Source organism: Triturus cristatus, chromosome 6, assembly GCF_964204655.1.
Source record: "Triturus cristatus chromosome 6, aTriCri1.1, whole genome shotgun sequence".
Classification (NCBI taxonomy): Eukaryota; Metazoa; Chordata; class Amphibia; order Caudata; family Salamandridae; genus Triturus; species Triturus cristatus.
The window spans coordinates 1805451875-1805473938 of NC_140589.1; the positions used below are offsets into that span (position 1 = coordinate 1805451875).

The following is a 22064-nucleotide window of genomic DNA, read 5'->3' on the forward strand; positions in this document are numbered from 1 at the left end:
AACCGGGGAGGAGTTGTTTTTCTACCTTATTAGTGAACTTAAAGGCATTAATAACAACCTCCACACTGTAGCCTCCAATGTGGCTGTGGGAGCAGAAATATAATTGATAGCCCTGCTCGAGGTTAAGATGTTTGACAAGATCTTTGCATTGCCACTGCTGTTTTCAGGGTAAGGGTTGGTAATTGGTGAGATCATTTGAGTCTACATAAGATTTCTTTGAAGGAGTGAGAATTTATTTGTAGTACCAGGATGGAGGAAGGTGTTGAGTTGAAAGAGCGAAGAATGAGATAGCCTTAATGAGGGAAGTTGGCATCATTTCTTTATCTTATGAGAGTTCTTTGTGTGACATTAAGATGTTCACAAGGTTGTGGGGTGTGATGAAAAGTTTACCAGGAGTTGGGGTCAGGGATGATGTTTGAAAAGAATGTAGGTGATGGGATGTTGGTTATTTGTGTTTGCAGAGGCAGGTTTATGGCACATGGTGGTTATATTATTTAAGAACAAGCGTTTGATATTAGTAGATGTTTTGATAATGTATTGGTTTGATATGTGTAGGGAGTGGGTTTATACAACGTCTGACCACTCTGAAAGTGAGGAACTGTACCTGCCAACATCAAAAACTGTTCTTTCTATATACTTACTATTTGCCTTTGCAATTGGGGAATTCTCATGCAGGGCATACAGGCTAGGGGATGGCAAGCGCTTGTTCCATACTGAGCATGGTGCATTAGGGTTGGATTTGAATTTGTGATGCGGAGCGGTGCATACATGTCATAGAAAATGCAGAGGGGAGAGTCGTGGTTCTCAGGCAAGGTGTTAGCGTTTGTTGAAGTATCGCAAGTGGATGAGGGTTATGGGCTATTGTAGTGTGTCAACGGGGATCTTGAAAGGTCTGCTAGGAATCGGTGATGAATTGGGCTCCCATTTTAGATCAGTTTTCCCATACCACTTCAACGGGAATAACTTAAGACTGATTTTAGCACGTGTTCATGGCCTGAACACCTATGCTGTATATTTGCAAGTAAATACCACTCCTCACCATGTTAAAGCCATACATGGTATCAGACTTGTACTGTGGCTATTTACATGGTGACAATATTTGAATTTATCAATTTATTGCAGAAAAGTGCAATCATTAATTAGATGTAGTGCCAGCATTAGAGGCGAACAACTGACTCCCAGATACTACTGCACACCAGCATGTCATACTCTTACAGTTCAGAAGAACATGCTTTGTACTGGTCCCATCCTAGTCAGCAAAGTTTCTAAAATCAAACAAAATCCCCTCCTCGCAGCACACCAGTCATGTAAGCCGAAGCCCGTCCAATGGGAAGCAGCATGCTACCAATGCGTAGTCCATGATTCAACATTGCTTTATGCTATTAGCTCACAGGACTGGCAAGAGGAGGGGTTGGTGTTATTGGGGGAGTGGAAGTACTCTATGTTTATGGGCGAGTGACATAAGCCATTCTCCTGCTTTTTTTCTGTTCTGTGTCTGAACCACCCAAAGCATGAGGTTAGGGTGGAAGTTTGAGCGAAGGGAGTGCTGTCTTCAGCAGCCATTATTCCGTTCACATCCCAGTGATCACCCCAGAGTTCTGGCATGGTTGTCCTGACTGTCAGGGTTTATACTTGTTGTACGGAATGATCTTTTTACTCTCTTAGAGGTGCTAGTGCATGTACTGGCTGCACCTGACCATTTGCTGATAGAAGGTGTTGTGTCTTCTCTAATGACATCACCCCTTTGAGATAGCTTCACCAGCGAGCAGTGGACTCACCTGAGGGTACGGGCTTTGGGATTGCAATTTAGCACATCATGCAATGTTTAGCATATCATTGTAATCTTATGCTTTCACAATAATGTAACCATAACTGAATAGAAGCAGTCAACAAATACAGAATACTTTTAGACCTGTGTACATGTCAATTTGTTGTTATGAGTTTGTTCCCTCTCTGTGTGATTTACACTCTCGTCTAATGTAAGTGTTGAGCACTTGCAACTATAAGGGTCAGTTATATTTCACAAGTGATCAAAGGAGACATCAGATGAGTGAGTTTCCCTTGATCCACTGTACTACATCAGATTTGCTTCCAGAAACAGAATGATAAACCATTGCATGTGAGCATGGCGCCTGCTGAGCAAAATAGCATGAGCATTGTATCGCGGAGCATAAATCTTGAGTTTTGTAATAGTATCTAATCCACACTGTTTTCTCTTTGACAGATTGGGCCAGCGGGGAAGTCTGACCTGCCTGCGATTGACGGCCCCACGGATATGGACAGGGGTCCTATACTACCAGTCCCTCTCGGCATACGGCCCGTGCTGAGTAAATACAGAGTTGAGGTAAACTACTGATATCACAGCTGAGTGACTCTTCATTTGATGATGCTTCCCACTGTGTGCAGCACAATAAAGTGCCTGTCAAATAGCAATGTAGGACTTCATCCTTCAAAGACCAAAAGAGTGGTCTATGGAGCTCTTGACCCAACCTCAGCCACTGGTAATTATTCTGGGTCACATCATTTTGCTTCTCATTCTGCCACTACAGATAAATCAACAATATGCAAGTCAGCCTTGCTCCTGCTCCAAAAGGAACAGATGAATCCAAACTACCAAACTACATTCCTTCTGAAGAGGAATGAAAGCATGACATGGCCAGTATCAGCCTTATTAGGCTTTTTCAATGTGGTGCGTCTTGATTCCTAGGATACAGTGTTCTATGGGCATTGGCGCTATGGACGCTTGGGCATTCACAGTGTCTCCATAAAAAACAAAAAAGTGATGGGTAGGATGCTTGAAAGAATTCCACCAACTTGTGATTACTTTGGGTTGCATTGCAGCCCTTTTTTCCCTCAGTGTGCCACTGCAGACTGGGGGCAAAACAAGTGTATATCATTGTTGGTCCTGCTCCAAAAGGAAACATCTTGGCCAAACTGGAGAAGCATATCCTCGCTAAAGGGGATCGCAAGCAATCTCCAGACTTGTGCCAGTACTGCAGAGCACGGAGTAACTGCAAAGAACTATTGTAATCTTCAGGGCTCAGGTTTAAATCATTTTTTCTACTCTGTAAGGCAAAATAATCCATTTGCTTTTACAGACAAAGATGACTAAACGTTTCTGGCAAGATTAATATCAAAATGTGTAGTGTCCTGAAGAAGGCTAGTGAAAAATGAAAAGGCCTAGTCATAATGTCTTTAAAATTCTGTTTAACCACAAATATTTAAAGAGATAAATCCTCATCACAAAGATTTCATTGAGTTTGTAAAATTGAGCTGTGCATTATTGTCCAGATTCCAGATTATAGCTTGTGGAAATTGTGCAGGCAAACACACATGGAGATCACAGTTAGCACTTGTGTTAGAGTATTGATCAGGCGCAAATGGAAGATTGTACTTACCTTACACCACAGTCATCTTAAAGGATGACGGCCATTTTGATTCTAATTTGTTTCAGCTATTGAAGATCAATAATCAAAGAACCACAATAAAAAGGAGAATGACCACTCAATTTATCAAACTGGCTTAAACTATGGAAATAGGTAACGTATTGATGGAAATCCAAACCTTACTACGTCTCTACAAAACTCCAACTCCTCCTACTACTTGCCACATCACAAATAAGGAAGAATTCTCTATTTCCCCAGACCCCATCAACCCAAACAGAACATCCCATCCGAATCACAGAATGATAAACCCAGATCTCCTGCCTTCTACTAAACTGCCGCTCAGCCCAAAATCAAGCCTCTGACATCGCCGACCTCATTCTGAATCTGAAAATGGATGTAATCATCCTCACGGAAACTTGGCTCACAGAATCATCCTCGCCATGCCTAGACCTTCTAGTCCCTCAAACTACAACATCATAAGACTAGACAAACATCACAAAAAAGGTGGAGGCATTGCCTGCAAACATCGATCCGACATCACTATCTCGAAGTTTCACTCCAAACCGATGGAATCCTGTGTATACCTCGGAATTCATTTAAAATCCTCAGATAACAACTCCCACAAACTACACATATGCTACCACCCCCCAAATAAGAACGCTCTATTCACAGACCAACTTATGGAAATCATTACAACTAACTCGACCTCTCGTTCCAATGACATATTCCTTGACGACTTCAATCTCCATTGGGAAGACCCCCTAGACAAGCAGGTCAGCGCTATCAAAATCTTCCTAACAGACCATTCCCTGATCCAAGCCATCTCAAAGCCCACTCACTCCAAAGGTGCTACACTTGATTGGATCATTTCTAAAGAAAAAATGATTGAATCCATCTCGATCACCCCTTGTGATTGGTCAGACCATCACATTACCTTCCAAATTCCCTCCGCTAGAAATAAAACTAATTCGTAGCTAGTCAAGCCTAAACACTGGATAAGAGACACGAAAAACCTAAACTGAAAAAACCTAGCTTCCCACTGTGAGAAAGTTCTCACTCCTCCCAATAACATGTCAGACGTCAATGACCTCACTGCTCACTACAACTCCACGATGACCAAAGTCTTTGACCTTGTAGCTCCCCCAAAATTCAAAAGAATACGGGACAAAAACAAAAACCCATGGTTCAACGGAACACTAAACGAAGAGAGACGTAAACTAAGATTAACTGAACATAAATGGAAACAACATCCCTCCACCTCAAACTACTCAGGAAATCTAGAAACTCCTACAACAAAAGTATCCTACAATCAATAAAAGACTTCTTCAGATCAGAACTAGACAATGCCAAAAATAGACCGAAGAAACTCTTCGAAATGCAACAATCTATCAAATTGGCCAAAACTGCTCTCCTGATTTCGAACTCACAGCTTACTAGTGAAGAATTTTCTTTATTCCTCACAACAAAAAACAACTTCCTCCAACTCGAGCTAAGGACGGCAGCAATTAACTCAGCTACCCTAAAGAACACTCAAGTTGAAAGTCATATCGAGGTTGGAGTACGGCTGTACTACCCTCACAAGGCTGCCCAAAATCTCTACAGCCCCTCTAAAGGCCTGTCTCAACGCAGCAGCAAGACTCCTAACAGGATCTAGGAAATTTGACCACACATCACCACACCTAAAGGTGCTCAGCTGGCTGCCCTACGAAGCTAGAATCCACCTAAAAATGGCTTGTATCACTCACAAAGCTCTTCACCACAACACCCCCCAGTACCTATCCCAGAAACTCACCTTACCTGCAGGAAACAGACACTCCAGGAGCTCCGACAACCTACTCCTGAAACCCTCTCACTGCAGTAAGACAAAAACTTCCGACAGAGCTTTCTCCAGAGCGGCACCAAGAATATGGAACTCACTACCCCCATGCATCAGAAAATTCTCCTCTACACCACTATTCAAAAGGGAGCAAAATCCTTCCTAATGAGCAAATTACTCCCTTAACTCTGCACCTGCCTCATCGTATGCGGCCCTACTAACACACCAGGTATTTCACTGACTTGCAAGGCACTGTTCCAGTCCACTACTTCAAACTTCTCTCTACACTCCCCTTAATGAAACCTTCGCCTCTATGACTTATTCGTACTCAAACTTGTTCCCACTACTCCGAACGAATCATTCCTAATACCATCTCTGTTACCTGCCAAAATTTGTTACAAATGTTTTTGATACTATCTCTGCTTTGTTTTGCAAATGTTTTACACATACTCTGCTTCTTTTACAAAGCGCTCTGATACCCTAATCTGGGTCTTGTTTGCGCTATAGAAAACTCGAAAAAAAAAAAAAATAATAATAATCCTAACTCTGTGGCTTTTTACATTTTTTTTCAACGGGATAAACATACAGAAAAAAACAACCTGAAGGAGAGTGCTGGTAATACCAATTAGTCAAAATGATGGTTTGCACGATACTTCAGGATTATCGCCTATATCCCTTCATGCCTTTGAAAGAATGATTTATAAATTAAATCACAATTTACATCACTTTGATCGTACATAGGGTCCTTTTCTAGGTTCACAATGATTCTGATTATACAATGTACATTTACTGTTGAAGGGTTTACAAATGTTTCCTATATTTTGTTCACATAAAATTCTTTATCTCTTGTAATAAACATTCTGCTGTATTGACGAATCCTCTATATATGTAAATGTGGTAATTGTATTTTTTTTTTTTTTTGCTTATACTGTTTCATTTTTTATTTTTGTTTTTATTGTTTTTTGTTCATTTCTCATAATGTATCCTTGAGACTTTCTGTGTACATGAAGGTATTTGATTATCCTACACACCCCTATGGCACCTTGAGTGCATGTGACAAGCCACCAGAAGATTGTGAACAGTTCTGGCAAACTCTTAGTGAACTGCTTAAGTAGTTCCAGAACACCATAACTTTGGGCTGTCAGCATTATCATTTTAACCCATGTGAAAACATATTGTTTCCTTCTTCCTCAGATTCTGTTCTGGGGTCTGAGAGACCTGAAAAGAGTTAACCTGGCCCAGGTAGACAGGCCCAGGGTGGACATTGAGTGTGCTGGCAAAGGGGTGCAGTCTGCCCTGATTCAGAACTACAAGAAGAACCCCAACTTCAGCACCCTGGTCAAATGGTTTGAAGTGGTGAGTGTGTGTTTGCCCCGTCTGGGGGGTGCCAGGTACACTGGAGCACACCGTTGTTGCGCCCTTGTCTAGCAGCTTGACGTGGTGAGTGTGGTGTTTGCCCCTTCACTGAGTGGGGGTCCGAGGTACACTTGTCACCCCAACTTTGGTTCCCTTGTCCAGTAGTTTGACGTGGTGAGTGTGGCGTCTGCCCCTAAGCAGAGTCTGAGGTGCTAGGTACGTCAGAGCACCACAACTGTTTTAATCTGGTCTAGTACTTTGAAGTGATGAGTGATATGTTTATTTATACTTGCTAGTTTTGCAAATGTACAAGTTTGGGAGGGGTCCTTTTGCGTTTCATGACACTATTTAATGCAGCCATTAGAACTGGTGGCTCTTGGCTGCATTACCATCTGGCTCCAGTTCATCAACAAACAATGTTTAAAGGCTTCAATCTAAGTTGCGTAGCCATACCCAGTGCAATAACACCTTCGGCTATGCAGTATGTGCATGATATCGTGGTCTGTTTTGCAATCTATTATTCATTTTGGAATAGCATGCAAAAACATATGTGGCTTATTTTGTGTGCAGTACTACCACTACCATACAGTTTTGACTTCCCAATTTTCTCCAGATAGCACCTGACGGTAATTGCAGGCACAAACGATCACAAACGGAAGTATTTTCAACCCACAAAATGCTAAAGTGGCGTAAAAAACATTTGCCCTGGCTTTTTCACTTTGTGGACAACTGGGATTGAAGGCCTAGGTGCTTCTAATTTTAACATATATTGAGTATCTCAACCAGTCAACAGTGTAGCAAGGGTGCACCCACACTACAAGTGCACCCACACTACAACCCTCCACTACTTCGACCTGCCACTACATCGCCTCTACAGCATCACCTGCAATTACGTAGTTCACTGTACGTTATAAAAATAAGTTAAAGATAAAGATGAATTAATTAAAATTTAAAAAATCTTAAATTATAAAGGGGGTGGTCACATGCACCCCCAAGATGATGTACAGAGACTGCTGTGGGGGTCCAATTCTGGTTTTTAGTGGTTTTATAAATATTGTGCCCTTAAAGTGTCATTTGCAAGTAGAGCTGCACTACTGAGCAGTGCATTTCAGTAGGCATCGATTGGTTCCCACTAACGTTTGCCGCCATTCTTAAGTGCTTCCTAGGTGGACTGCTAAACGTTGTTCAATGTGTCGTGTGACACTGCAGGACTGACATGGGCGATTTTGATACAATATGGCACACTACAATTATTACAAGTCACAAAGAGGAGCCCCTATTTAGGACTCATATTTCTCTGTTCCACTGGGTATCACTCATCTCTTTTTCTATATGCATCCAACCGCTCTTGGTTTGTTTTTTTTAATGGACAGTCCCTACCCCTTCCTACTTACCAGTTGTGTCTGGTACCTAATTCACATAGCCCCAAACACTGAAACTCTGAAGAAGCCTACCATGATTAGACGATGAGCATGTTTTTTGTTTATCTCCCAGGACCTGCCGGAGAATGAGCTGCTTCATCCACCTTTGAACATTCGAGTGGTGGATTGCCGAGCCTTTGGCAGATATACTCTTGTGGGTTCACATGCCGTCAGCTCGCTGAGGAAGTTCATCTACCGGCCTCCGGATAAGAAAGCACAAAACTGGAGCACTGCAGGTACTGTACATGCAGAATTTCTCTTTCTCCATGCTCTATGGTCCTTGAGGAAGTCTATCTTTATCAAGAAGGCTCTGTGCCAGTGATGTGCCTGCATAACAATAGTCCAGCTTCTGGACGAGGGCCTGCATCCAATTCAGGTCTCTTGTAACAACCTTTAAGGTTTGCATATTAAGGGTCATCTCTCTTCAGTCCCAGTAGGGGCATCAGATACCCTATTGGCCTTGATGGATGACTGAAATAGAATTCACTTGAAACCTACACCTATCACTAGGAACAAGATTGTTTTAGGGTTTTCCTGCAGTTTCAGGAGAGCACAAAGGCGTTGTCTTAACAGTAGCTTTACTGGAATTTGTGTTGAAAGCAGAAGGTCAAGGAGGAAACGTGGGCTCAGGACAGGGAGAGAGTAGAACATTCGACTATATGGAATGAAGGCGAGTAGCTCTGAGTGTCTATATAAAAATGCAGACTGCTGTAATGAAGGAGTACATTATGTTTAGAATAACTAACCCATAATAAAGAATGATACAGTCCTGACCGTATAGTTTACCGTCACATTTACTCAAACCTTTACATTTACCCTATATCAAACCCTATCTTTAACCTCAACCTGTAACCATTTATTACCATAGCTCTATCATCAACTCTTACTCATCCTCTTCTAATTAACATTTCACAGATTAATTAAACATTTACATTAGTGCAATATTATGCCTTTTCCCATCACTCCAGCTCTTACATTATGGTTTTGTGTAATTCACATAAAACCCTTGGACCTAGATTTACTAAGGCTTTGCAGTATTGCACTGTGGAACTTGCTATGTACTATCCAGTGCAAACGGTGTTGTGCTCCAGAAAGGTGCCCTCTTCTGAGTGCAAAAACCACCTTGTAGTGCTGTACTACGCTTTGCTTCGAGGGTGCTTTACTGTCATAGATCAACACAACCATCCGTGGGTTTCAATGCAATGCCTGATCTACTAAGATAGTCAGACCAGGCTATGCATCAAAAACAGCTTATTACTTGAACCAGGCACACACAAGGTGAAATGTGCTCATTTTTCAAAAATAGCAATGCTTTGCATGTGTACTGTAGTAAAGAGCACACATCCAATGTGGATCCTACTGAATCTGTCCATTCATAGGAATTTGTGCTGAAAGGGTACGCTTCCTATACAAATCCTGTGCTTCACAGCGCACGCTCACGTCTGCACCATCGAGTGAAGCTGAGTGTCGTGCATGTCAGCCTTGTTTAAGTGGCCGACACAGTGCTTTGCAGCATCAGCAGGCCAATCTTAAAAATTGCCAAAAATAAATAAATAAATAAATCTTATTTGATATGGGTTTGTGGTTTGTTTCCCCCCTTGTGCAATGCAGCACACAGATTTGAATGCTTTCTGCTGCTTTGCATCAAAAAGTGGTAAATCTGGACGTTGGAATCAGATAAGGAAGTGAACAGAATATGTGGGTGGTGAAAATAAGTGAGGTGGAGAAGCATGATTATGTGTGTGGGCCTGTGCACCACCTGGCAGAGGTATGTGCGATATTTAAGGGATCATCAACCAAGACATTTAAATAACCAGGTTAGATCATTTTCTTGGACTTGCTGAACATTGCTGAAAATAGATCCAGAAATCAATAATAAACTGGGATGATGAATGTGTGGAAGCTGCCAATAGGTCTCCAACTCTTTCATCTACAAGAGAAAGAATTGAACCATGTGATACCGTACTTGACCCACTCTACTTCAATCCTCCAATCCATGCTTCTTTCCAAATGACAGAGCAGCATCTTTCTCACAGTGATAATGAAACAATACAAAGCACGGTGGCACATCAGCCTAACATCGTCTACAGCATCAGCATCACAAGCTGTTACTTCCATCTTGTTTCTTAATTTATGTGCCCATGAATGCAGAGACTCTTGTTTCTTTTCTTTCCAGGAGGGAAGTTGCCTTATATCCTTCCATTGACTTGTTTGTCCTTCTAGTGCAGCCTTCCTCTCCAAGTTACCTGTTCATGTCTCTTTTAACCACTGCACTCGTTTTTTCACCATTCATGCTGTACTTTATACCTCCTGCTACTGTACCTCTTGAGTCTGTCCTCTGTTCTGTCCTTCTCTGCCCTTTGTTCAGCTAAACTGATGAACGGCTATATGGCACTGGCAAACGGAGGCCCCTACTCTCATCCCACAGGTGAAATTGTTGTCAATATGGAACCCGAGGTGCCCATCAAGAAAATGGAAACCATGGTGAAGCTGGAGGCGGTGAGTACTTCATCTATTTCTAGACATATATAGATTGGAAGAGAACACAACTTATGTTGCATTGAATAGAACTCAACTTTTGTTCGATTGAATAGAACACAACTTTTATTGTATTGAATGGCCCTTGGCCATATACATAGCTTCACTGTACCTTGATCCTCATAATATATTATGCGGGTTTCTTTAAACAAAATGTTTCGCTTTTAGGAAGTCAAATGCTGCCTCTACAATCACAGCCAATATTCATGAGGCGGGTCATTTTGCACCCCCACTGTAAATTGCCTGTTTGTGATGTGACCAATTAGAACAAAGGTAACATCGCAAATTACATTCCTATTCACTGACAGTACGCAAACTTCACATTGGAGTTTGTGGATGGGAGTAGAGCATCAGGCCTTTGATTGTTTGAACGAAGCAGATAATTAAGAAATCCGGAGCTTGACTGTTATTTGGATTTACAAATGTAATCCCTTTCACCCCTATCTGCAATTGATAAGATTTAAAACAATTCTGCTTAGGGTGACCATATAGCCATTTTGCAGATAACAGTGTAGGCTTAGCTTGGCATTAAAGACTTATGCTGTATCACATTTTGCAGAATTGCTTCCAATACCAGTTTTCTACTGGACTAAGCATGCCAGCCAGCTCACAGTAGTTACATTTTTATCTCAGATCATCCCAATTTCAGTTTGCTCACTAGTGTTCCTAATCATTCCATTTCCAATGATCACTTAATATCTGCATACTCTTTCTGTGTGAAGTCCACCTAGTTGTATTTCATTATTTCGTCTCCATTTTGTTTCATTTCCATGTGACAGAACTCAGATGCCGTTGTGAAAGTTGACGTGGTAAGTCCCTTCTTCAGGTCGCATATTTAGTCGAAGGTCTCATCTTCAATGGACTAAGGCCTGGTTGACCAAAAATGGACTGATGGCATAGTTGGCTTATCATGCATGAAATTTGAGGCATGGCTTGTTTTGAGTGCACAACTTTCCAAAATGCAGCACTGCCCTTTGATACAAGATAGCACAATGTTTAAATGTTTCAATGCAATATTTCAAGATAAATGTCATTTAATTTTTTTCTCCATCATTTAGAGGTGAAAAGATATCAACAAATGTCCACTCGGTTAATATAGTGCCACCGTGCAAAAAGTATTTCTCTAAAATTGTCTCATTGTCCATCTCTTTAACGTCTGTCAACATATTAAAGTTTCAAAAAAGAAATTTGAACATTTGCTACCATATAGTCTCTTAGCATAGTCTCATGTGGGTGATCAAGTAAGGACCTGACGCTCATTTGATTATTTCACACAATATCTAACACAATACTATTAACGGTTGCGGTGCTCTCAGAGGTAGGGAGATTCACCCCACACCCCAATAACGTGATCAGAAGATCACTGTCAATACCACATTCTAGCCTCAAGCACACGCTGTGTAAAGTGTTTACAGTACACAAAGATATGTTCAAGATCACAATCTGTATTCCAGAGATATCTTTAATATCTTATTTCTTTTTAGCCACAAAGCCAACATGTGTTTAGTCGTTAATCAGGACTACTCCACAACTTGCTCAGGACTATATCATTCTAAAAAATATCAGTTTGTTCACGCCGGTTTTACTTCCGCCCCGGATAAAATCAATATTGCACTCCTTTCAGTTATATCATCACTCTATGTCCTCTACGTCCATTAATCCAAGTGCTGTTCAGCAATCACACCGTCTTGTGCCGGACAGGTCTCTTATATCAAGAGATCCACATCCAGTTCTGAATGCAGCAAAAGAGCGTGTACGCTCCAGAATCAGCTGACGGAAGTAAAACCGGCATTAAGAAACATAGGGCCCGATTCACAGAACTAACTTAAGACAAAATCCTAAACTTACTACCATTTTGGTATTCACAGAAGGCACTTACTCATTTTGGTATTCACAGAAGGCACTTACTCATTTCGGTATTCACAGAACTTAGGAGTCCTAACTTTAGGACTCCTAAATGCCTTCTGTGAATACCGAAAGTCTTAAAATTAGGATTATTCTCAGTTTAGTAGTAGTAAAGTTAGGACTCAGGAGGTCCCAAAGAGCACCCCTGAACCTTCTCTAACTTCATATCCGGAAGCCCTGAGGATCGCCACAGTCCAATCTTCTCCTGTTGAAAATTCCTCTTGGGGCAGTGGCCATAACCTCTCTGAACCGTGACCTGCACACTTGCTGCCATGTTTATGAGGCATCGTAGCGGTCCAGTGTCTTTCTGCCATTCTCCTTCTCTCATTGCCTAAATCAAAGAGTCTGCGTCTTTCCTACAAAATATGTTCTATACCATCTGTCTTTGCTGTCCCCAGCCCTGGGCAGTTGATATGAAGTGGCGGTTCCTCAAGATGCCAAGTTGCATTACCCCTGTAGGGCTCCACTAAGCAGCGAGGTGTCTGCCAATATCCTTTCAGTGCGTCGATAAAAGAGACCTCCATGCAGGATCTCTGACCCATCTCATCCCAAACATACATTCTGGACCTGTGACACTCAGTTCGCCTCATCACCTCTTATGTGTCAGGTTCCTGCAGTGTTGTGTAGCTCAGTGTTCACCCCTCTCTATGCACATCCTATCTGATGTTGAACTGGTAATGCTCCTCAACGGTTGGTGATGGCTGCTCGGTGGTGAAGGGGGCAAGGGCCTTTTTTACATGTACTCCAGGAAGGTGGTCTACTGACCCTCACAAGTAAAATCCCATAATTGGTGTTTGTTATTTGGTTTTTCTTATGCGTTTAATACATGGGCACCATGTTCCATAACAAATGTGTCCTCAGGATGGGCACATTCCAAACAGCAAAAGATGAGGGAGTCTTTGCATCAATGTCAAAATCACCCTCATATCATTTCTTTGTGGCAGCCTCTAGGACATTTACCTTATAGGCCTTGTAGTAGTTTCATATATGTCTGATTTCAGGGCTGCAATCAACGCTTAGCCTAGAAATCTGCCTGGCACAAATATCTGGCTAGAACTAAATTGGCTGCTTGTGTGCCTAGTCCTCTGATCAGCTGGCAGCAGATCAACTCTGCCTGGGGTGGCTGGCCAGTGACTCCCAAATCAACATACATCATTGGTTTCCGCACCATCTCTTCAATGTAAGAAGATGGTTACCACGCGATCTCTTCAATGTAAGACAGTCAGGACGAAGACTCACAACAGACTACCAGTTCTGTCTGCTTAGGTTATAGGAAACTGAATATAGCCATCTTCTGATTTCCCCAGTGCCCTTCCTGTGTCCAATTCTTCTAGATAAGCACTGGACCTCTGGCACCAGTTCTAGTTTCTCATGATAAGCCAGGTCCAAATTTTGTTACTCACAAGGCTAGGAAGAAGCTTAGGCCCACACATACTCTGTGCCCTGCTCCATACCAAGACCTCTGGCTGCCCTGCCACCAGAAATCCATGATAACACTCAGTCTTTTTCCATATAACGTTATGAAAATGTGTGAGACCCTTGGTCGAAAGACCCAATTTGGCCAGAGACCCAAAAGTATTCAAGTTCCCTAGACCCACACACTTACTTTCCATACATCCACATAGGGCATATAGTTTGTATTCTATTATATTGGTCTGTACTGTGAACCAACATTGTACAGAACATATGTAGCAAACTAGTAGCAAATACCACAGTTATATTGACATTAATGACCATGACGAAAGTATATACAATTATGAACCCACACATAGTATATATTTGTAGATGTATTTCCTCTGTATCCGAGCCATGAGGAGTGATGTGGAGAGCTGCATAAAAGCCAGGCTGTTGGAGTCCGTGGATAAAGCAGACTGTGCCTTGGGAATATGTCAGATGTCCCTGGAGGTGCTGCTCCATTCAAGCTTTCACTCCTCACTCTCTCTAAATGTACAAAGGATCGCGCCTTATGTATCACTGCTCATAAGACACCTTGGTCGTAGTGACGAGATGAGTTTACTAGCCTAATGTATGTGTCATATATACCTGATAGGGATAAAAGCAAAACCGTATGTCACAGATAACTAATGGTAACAGTAGCCAACCATATTAAAACAAAAGCATGGCAATGTAACATCATATGCGCCTGACGCATGTCCGCTTACAGAGGAAAAGTTGTTATGTATTTGAAGTCGGGCTGTAAGTCACAAGGAAGAGGTCATTCAGGCCTGCAGACGCGATAACACAAACCCTTGACACAGTGACATATAGGGCACCCACTTAGAGCCATTACTGACCCTCTCACTGTGTTTATTAACATTCATGTTGCAGTCAAAGATTCTAGAGGTCCCTATATCCTAATGCCCCAGCTCACACACCCGCAGTTCATTGAACTTGACACGTTTGGATAGATTGTCTTTATTGTGTTTACATTGTCTTCACACGCTGTGTACCTATTGGCACCGATGGCAATTGCAATTCTTGCTGCATGTCCTTGCTTACTGCATGCAGTGTCTCTTGGTATAAGGCTCAGAATTAGTATGAATGCTCACCTGGCAATACTTTCTTTTGGATTATGAGGCCATTTTCCAGGTTATATGTTCCCTCCAAGGCCTTTCTTTATTTGATCACAGTTCATGCATTGTGTTTTTCTTCTACTTTTCTGACTTTCTCTCTGAATAGTTTTTGATAGCATGCTTGTTCACCAGGAGGTTTTATAGGATGGAACGTACACAGCCCGCACCCTGACGCTTAGCCGGATCCTCGCAAGCTCCCCAGGTCCTCGTGGTATATGCGGCTTGCATCGTAACTATCTAAACAATTTCCTACGCTCAATTCCCGGACTACCGCCCCCCGAATGTAGTTTTCCGAACCCATCGACAAGCCCGACCGGGCTGCCTCGGAATTCCTATCGGTTGTACAACACAGACCTGATTCGCCAATTTTGGACCAATTCCTCCCTATTCTTCGCCGCTCCCCTGGCTCACCTATCAACCCACACGGAATTGTTACATCCATCGAGCCCAGGTTGTGACAGTTTCTGACGGGGCGCTTCATCCTAAATGTTTCCCGCTAATTATCTCTGGCTCTAATTCTCGCCTATACCTCATTCCGGACAACAACACTAGGATCGTCTAGTTTTGGCTGGCGCGGCTGCGCAACAGTTACTAATTGATTGGGTCATCCTCTCACTGCTTTCTCCCAGGCAATTATTTATCATTTCTTTGTCCTGAAGAGATCCCACTACTTGTTAAGGGATCGAAACGTCGTCGACAATCATTTCTAAACTCCAGTGTATTACAAAATTGAAATGTCGGAGTATGAAATGTTTTACTGACTTTTTGATAACAATTACCCTTGAGCACCAAAAAGTCACCTTTTAAAATCACTTGCCTGGGTACCGGAAATCGGCTGATTTCCTATTACCCTGCCACCAACTCACTCACTGTTTTACTTTTTTCTCACTATTTACAGTAATTTCTTAGTTATTTTTGCATTGTCTTTAAACATAAAACCCAATTTTTCATTGAACTAATTGTGGCACTTTAATTTACTCGAATTGAATGGGACCACTGTTCCTTTATAGGAACGTTTATAGAAGACATTGTACAGATTTTCCTTTGCAGCTGTTAGCACTGTCCTAGTTGCTTGGAATCTCAATTTACATTTCGGGGCAGGGGTAATTGGGTTTTGAGACGGATACCACACTATTAGCTCATGCCCGCTAAGGTATCCTCCTTTCGCACAGGTTGGGGCAACAATAGGACAAAAGGATGACAGAACATACTTGTTATATGTTGTAGCCCCCATCTGGTATCTCGAGTGTTGGACCAAACATTGCATTTAACCCAACCAGATGGGAAGGGTTCCAAAACGTCTGTGTCACGCCTCCCAATATGATAACATTCCCCATAGATCCTTGTATTACCTGGAGCACATCACTTTACTGCTGCGAATGCATTTGGATTTATATTCCAGCCACAGAAAGTATGATGGCACTTCAATCACCATTCATTTCTTATATGGAAATAAAGAACTGGTCTATCCAAAAACAAATAGTTGTAACTATACATTGAGTTCTTGTGTCGAGTAAGCCTTGATCACTTGTGGGTGCTATCTCTGGAAAGTTAAGTGTAACAAGGAAGTTTTGTTTATCGAATGCTAGTGTTCTATCATCATAGGACTTGGGTCTCCCACCAGATATACTGCACATGAAGCTCTTACTTCTCCAAGGAAAAGTCTTACATTGGTAGGTAATTCATGTGACGAGGTTCCGGGATTCAGAAAACACTTAAAATAACTAAATTAAGTCCAGTAAATTTAGAGTAGGAGGATAGTTATTCAACTCCTGCAGACGCCCCTGTTGAGGGCAATGATGAGGTACATAAGCTCAGAAACAAACAAATATGCTGGCCTGCAAAAAGATGAAACTGCAGCCCAGGTGAAAGGATGGCAAGCTGACCAGGAATCTTGATATGAAGGGTATTCAAACCCTCTACAGCTCTTCCTTCTGCAGCCACAACTGCCATGGCGTTTGCCCATTTCCTTAGAATACTCTTTAAAAAGTTAGACCTAGAGGTGCAGAGGTCCAGAGAAACTCATGGCAGAACATATAAGGTAAGACATGGAAAGAGAAGAGATGATAAGTAAAAAGCCGGTCAGAGAAAGAGCAAGCAACAGGGCCTGAAGCTTAAAAAGTAAGAGACAGAGGCACTGAAAGCAACCCATCATCCACTGTAGGTGCACTGGGTGCCACCAGTCCTGTTCTTTCCCTATCGTCCCTAAGGAGCTTGAAGGAAACCATCGGTGCTGACATGCTCGTGCCGCTGGGTGCCCTTGATCTCGAATTTCCAGAGGTTGCCTTCATTATGAAGACTAACTCTCAGGTTGTTCCACCAATTTGCAGGTAGAATGGAAAAGGCTCTGCCACCATTGCTTTGGTGTCTGGCGAGAGCTCAGAAGTAACTCGGAGGTTTGCTATTCATTATAAATTTGTGACACCTCATCAGCAGGTGAGCTGAGGTATTTTGAATGAGTTGCAATATTTTTAAGAAATAGACTGGTAGACTAATGTTAAAATAAGTTGCATTCTTGATTCTTGCCGCATTTTGGATGTCCTCATTTAACATAAGTACATGACTTCTAAAAAAAAAAAAGAAAAAAAAAAAAAAAAAGAATGACACCACTAACGGATATATAGCTATCTTCATGTGCCTTATTAAATATTTTTTCTCCAAGATGCATATATTGATCCTTTTTCTTTGTCCTGCCTTCTTGGGTGTGAAGTCTATGATTAAACCGGTGTGTTAGTCTTGATTGTCTGTTGAACCTTGTGTATAATGTTATAAAATGACTTTATGACTCTTCAGCACTTCTCTTTACTCATGGTACCTGGTGTGAGGCCATGCCTATACAGTTATGAGTGGCTCTGATGATCAGCCACTCAAAGTAGGCTAATCATCAATCAATCAGGATTTTTAAAGCGCAGCAAATCACCCATGAGGGTCTCAAGGTGCATGGGTTGCTTGCTGCCTGGTGGTGGTCTGTTCATTCAAACAGCCAGGTCTCGAGTCCTTTCCTGAACTCTAGCTAATCATTTTTTCTTATTGTCTTGCCATTATTGTCACCTTTCTTTCACTCTCACTCATATTCTTTTATCTCTCTGCCTCTCTCTTCTCTTCCTATCCCTCTCTCCCCTCTCTCATTCTCTCTCCTGAACTCTCTGCTGTCCGTCTCTCATGCTGTCTCACCTTTCTATTCCATCTTTGGCTCTACCATCTTTCTTCTTTCCTTCTCTCTCTCTTTGTCTGTCTCTTTCCATCTCTCTCTCTTGCTTTCGCTCCTTGCTCTCATTTCCCATTCTCCCTCCTCCTCTCTCTCTTGCTTGCTACCTCAGAGTGAAGATGATAAGGAGAAAAAGAAAAAGAAGAAGAAAGGCGAGGAGATAGAAGAAGAGGAACCGGATGAAAGTATGCTGGACTGGTGGTCTAAATATTTTGCTTCAATTGAGACCCTGAAAGAGGTGAGAAACCAGCCGCATCCTCCATGTAGGCATTCCCAGGGCTCTGATTAAGAAAGTGAATAAGAATTCCAACTCAGGGACATATGTTCAAGGAAGTGGCGGAGTGAGGTGTTAGCCGTCATGGCTCAACACCTCACTCCGCCACTTCAGAAAAGCTGGCTGCACCATATTTACATGGATATGGTGCAGCCTTGCGTTTCCACTTGCGCTGGCACTTCACTTAGCAGTGTAGTGTCAACACATCACCCTTGCACCATAGTGCAAGGGTGTCTGCATGCAGGGGAAAGATTGTTTATGTACAGGAAGGTTCTCCTTCCTGTACATAATCTTTAAATGCTATTTTGTCACTTCTATGTGTGCTGCTAAATGCAGCACACATAGAAGTCACAAAATGTTTTTTTAAAAAGATTGTTTACATAAACAATTCAAGGCATTTGGCTTTTTCCATGTGTGCTGCACAAGGCAGCACGCACGGAAAAAGCAAAAACGAGGAAAAATTAAGCATTTTTCCTAGTTTCGCCACTTTAAGACCAGGTTTTCCCTGGTCTTAATTTTGGCACTGTCTCCTATTTACGCTGCCCTTGTGAATGGGGTCAGCGTCAAAATAAATGGGTGCTGCAGTGGAACGCCCACCGAAGCACCCAATGCCTACCCTTTTCATGCTAAGCATAGCGTGAAAACGGCCCTTATTTACAAGGCAGCGTTAAGCTTCATTAAGTGGCTTAACAGGTGGCTTATAGTGCCTTGTAGATAAGGCAATGCCCCTATCGCCAGCACAATGTCGCAAAAAGTGACGTTGGGGTGGCAATAGGGGCTTGTACAAATGCCCCTCAGTTCTGTATGATTTGTAAGTTTTTCTCTCATTAGCAACAGTGATCCTGCTCAGTGTAAAAGCTTCACATGTGGGTGGCTAATCCAGGCTGCCATGAGCAGATATAAGATCCCCCCATGTTTTTGTAGCATTTAGAGACATTTATTAGCTTTGAATATCTGTTTGGAGCAAGGACTTGTTAGATATTAGAGGATTGGAAGTTTTACTGAAGGGTTATTTGCAACTGAACCAGTCTTGTAAGAAGTTTGCGACAAAGGAGCTGTTTTGCATTTTATACTTTTTGAACTTCATGTCAATGCACTTCCATGGTTGCTCTGGACCACAGAAGCTTTGCATAGTACAATCAAGCAGGTGCCACTGTGATCTAGACGACCCAGTAACAAGAGTGGTGGAATTGAGTGTCCTGACTGTATTTGCAAAGCATTGTGGGATTAGCTGTTTTTATTTGACCCACAGTTGTAATGCTTCAACAGAAGATGCACATTAGATACTAAGTGCTCTCAAAATTGCTTGTCCCCACACGCTATTGCTGTATTATTTTTCTGCAATAATAACAAAAAGTAAAAAAGGCCCTTCTATGAACTTTCACTAGACAAACATTAGACACTGTATATCATGACATGCAACCTATTTATATATTCTAATTAGAAATTGTGGAGCATTATTTAGGGTTTGGTTAAGCAAGAGGGACACTGTACCCCTTTGTTCCTATTGCCCCACCAAACTCGCAATTCCCCACTTTATTTAGTTGTGGAAACTGCTGGGTTACTATAGGAGGAGCCTCCGCTGGCCCTGCTGGTGGTGACGCCTGACCCAACGGCTTTGACAGTTTGTTTTCTCAGAACATAAAAAGCTTTTAGAGCAAGTACTTTAAACATGGCGCCCGCCTGGCAAACCTCACATCTGTGGAGAGACCCGCAGTGGTGGCGACTTTCTTCACATCAGAGAGATCCACACTAGGGAGGCGGTTTTTGGTAGATACAGTAGACGATTTCCGACAGGGTGGGGTTACTCCTCCTAGCGGGATGGTGACACCTGTCAAGGCCTAAATGTGGCCCTTAGTGTTTACATACACTAATGAGTGTACTTAATCACTTTCCAGTTGCAAACCATAGACTGCCGCAAGGTGTGGAACCACTGGTCCCTGAGATACAGTTTATCTACCCTGAGGCTAGTATGTAGTCATTAGTAGCTAGTCAAAGGCTTCTATAGCTGTCTAGCCACTGGAGCACGGGCAGAAAACTATAGGTCTTGGATAGCTGCATCAATGCCTGGTTTTCAGACTAACCACTGACTTTGCAAATCAGTTCCATTTAATGTTTGCACATACATTTTTCTTATTGGAATATCCTGAAAATCTGGCTGGGATCTGCCTCACAAGGACTATGGTGTACACACCTGCATTTGAGCCTGGTATAAATGCTGCTCCAGTCATTAGTGACTAGGAGAAAGGACACACTGACTCTCCATGTAGTTAAACTTAAGATAAGAAGTAACATGAACATAGAAAACATATTGTGGGTGATCTGAATATCGTGGTATTATAATCTTATCATGGTATAATCATGCTCAAGATATGCTTGAGTTATGGAACATGTCCAAGATCTGGTTTCTGAGTTTAAGGCTGTGCATCCATATTAAAGAGTAGATACAGTGTCTGGGAGTAAGGACTTCTAAGGGGGCTGTTACTGCTCGTCCATATGACTTCCTGGTTGAAATTTATTGTGCCAGTATTTCTTCAAAATACCCTTAGCAAAACAGAAGAATCTCGGGTTTTGTTGGGTACCGTCCATGATGAGGGAAATATGTAGACAGTAGGAGAATATGTGATTAATGCCTCAAAAATGAGAGACGCGTTATGTATTAGTCAGTTATAATTTTTGACATTTTTGAAGGGGACAAAGTAACCAAATTGCGGTGTAGGCAAGTGATATGCCATAATGCAGTAATGAGTGGAAGCATTTACACTTATACCAGTAAATCTAGTAGCACAAGTATGATATTTTAACAATTATTTTGTGAAAATTAATTTTAATATTACGTAGACGAATACAAATAAATGTTGTTGAATTGTATTGACTGTATCATATCTGAACATGGCCAGATGTATTGTACAATCTAACTGTGGGCAGAATGACCTTCAGTTGCTTTTGGGCAGAGGGGTCATGGGATGGGAAGTAGAAGAGGAGAGTGGAGCATTTTCAGTTCCTTCCTGAAAGTATGATGGTTTTATCTGGTGATGATGCTGCAGGTAACATGTTCCAAAGACTGAGTGCTTAAATTGTAAAGTGCCGTCCATCTTAGGAACTCAACTCTGTTTTCAGGAGGTGTGGTACGTTCTTCTTTACAGAATGAGGAGATGATTGTCATGCCTTACTACAATTTATGACAGTGTTTATGATTAAGGCAGAAGGTATTGAAGGTCACTTGTTAAACAGAGTCCTGTCCATTTAGAAGGGAGGAGGTACCGGGATTCCTTTCCAGCTTGTAGTCTAGCTTTTCTGGATGACATGAAATCTGGATATTTGGTACTTCCGTAGAAGGTACACAGAATTTAAGTGGTCTGGTCAGAAGAAGTTCTTAGTAGATCAGATTTTTTCTGAACAGATCAGGCGCGTGAAATGGCAGATGACAGATGTGAGGTGCAGCTCACTGGCATGATTTCGAGAGTGAAAATCATGGCTAAGTCGATGGTGCCTATAGGCTCTGGTGGTGGGAACAAGTGTTTGGAGGTGGTGTGGTGGTGCAGTTGCTGCTATTACATTTGGAGTTGTGAACCATCAATTGCGCT

At 42.1% G+C, this 22064-nt stretch overlaps 1 protein-coding gene across 11 annotated transcripts in view; it reads left to right on the forward strand.

Moving 5' to 3' along the window:
• The window catches only part of OTOF (otoferlin), a 1069570-nt gene that overhangs the window by 900019 nt on the left and 147487 nt on the right, over positions 1 to 22064 (forward strand). For 8 of the 11 annotated variants that reach the window (XM_085613159.1, XM_085613153.1, XM_085613149.1 and 5 more), the window contains 6 exons: positions 2225 to 2344; positions 6397 to 6558; positions 8053 to 8215; positions 10348 to 10478; positions 11297 to 11326; positions 18316 to 18441. In XM_085613159.1, the coding sequence (XP_085469285.1) occupies positions 2225 to 2344; positions 6397 to 6558; positions 8053 to 8215; positions 10348 to 10478; positions 11297 to 11326; positions 18316 to 18441 (732 nt within the window). The remainder of the gene's footprint in view (positions 1 to 2224; positions 2345 to 6396; positions 6559 to 8052; positions 8216 to 10347; positions 10479 to 11296; positions 11327 to 18315; positions 18442 to 22064) is intronic. The other 3 variants (XM_085613156.1, XM_085613158.1, XM_085613157.1) reach the window with 1 other exon arrangement.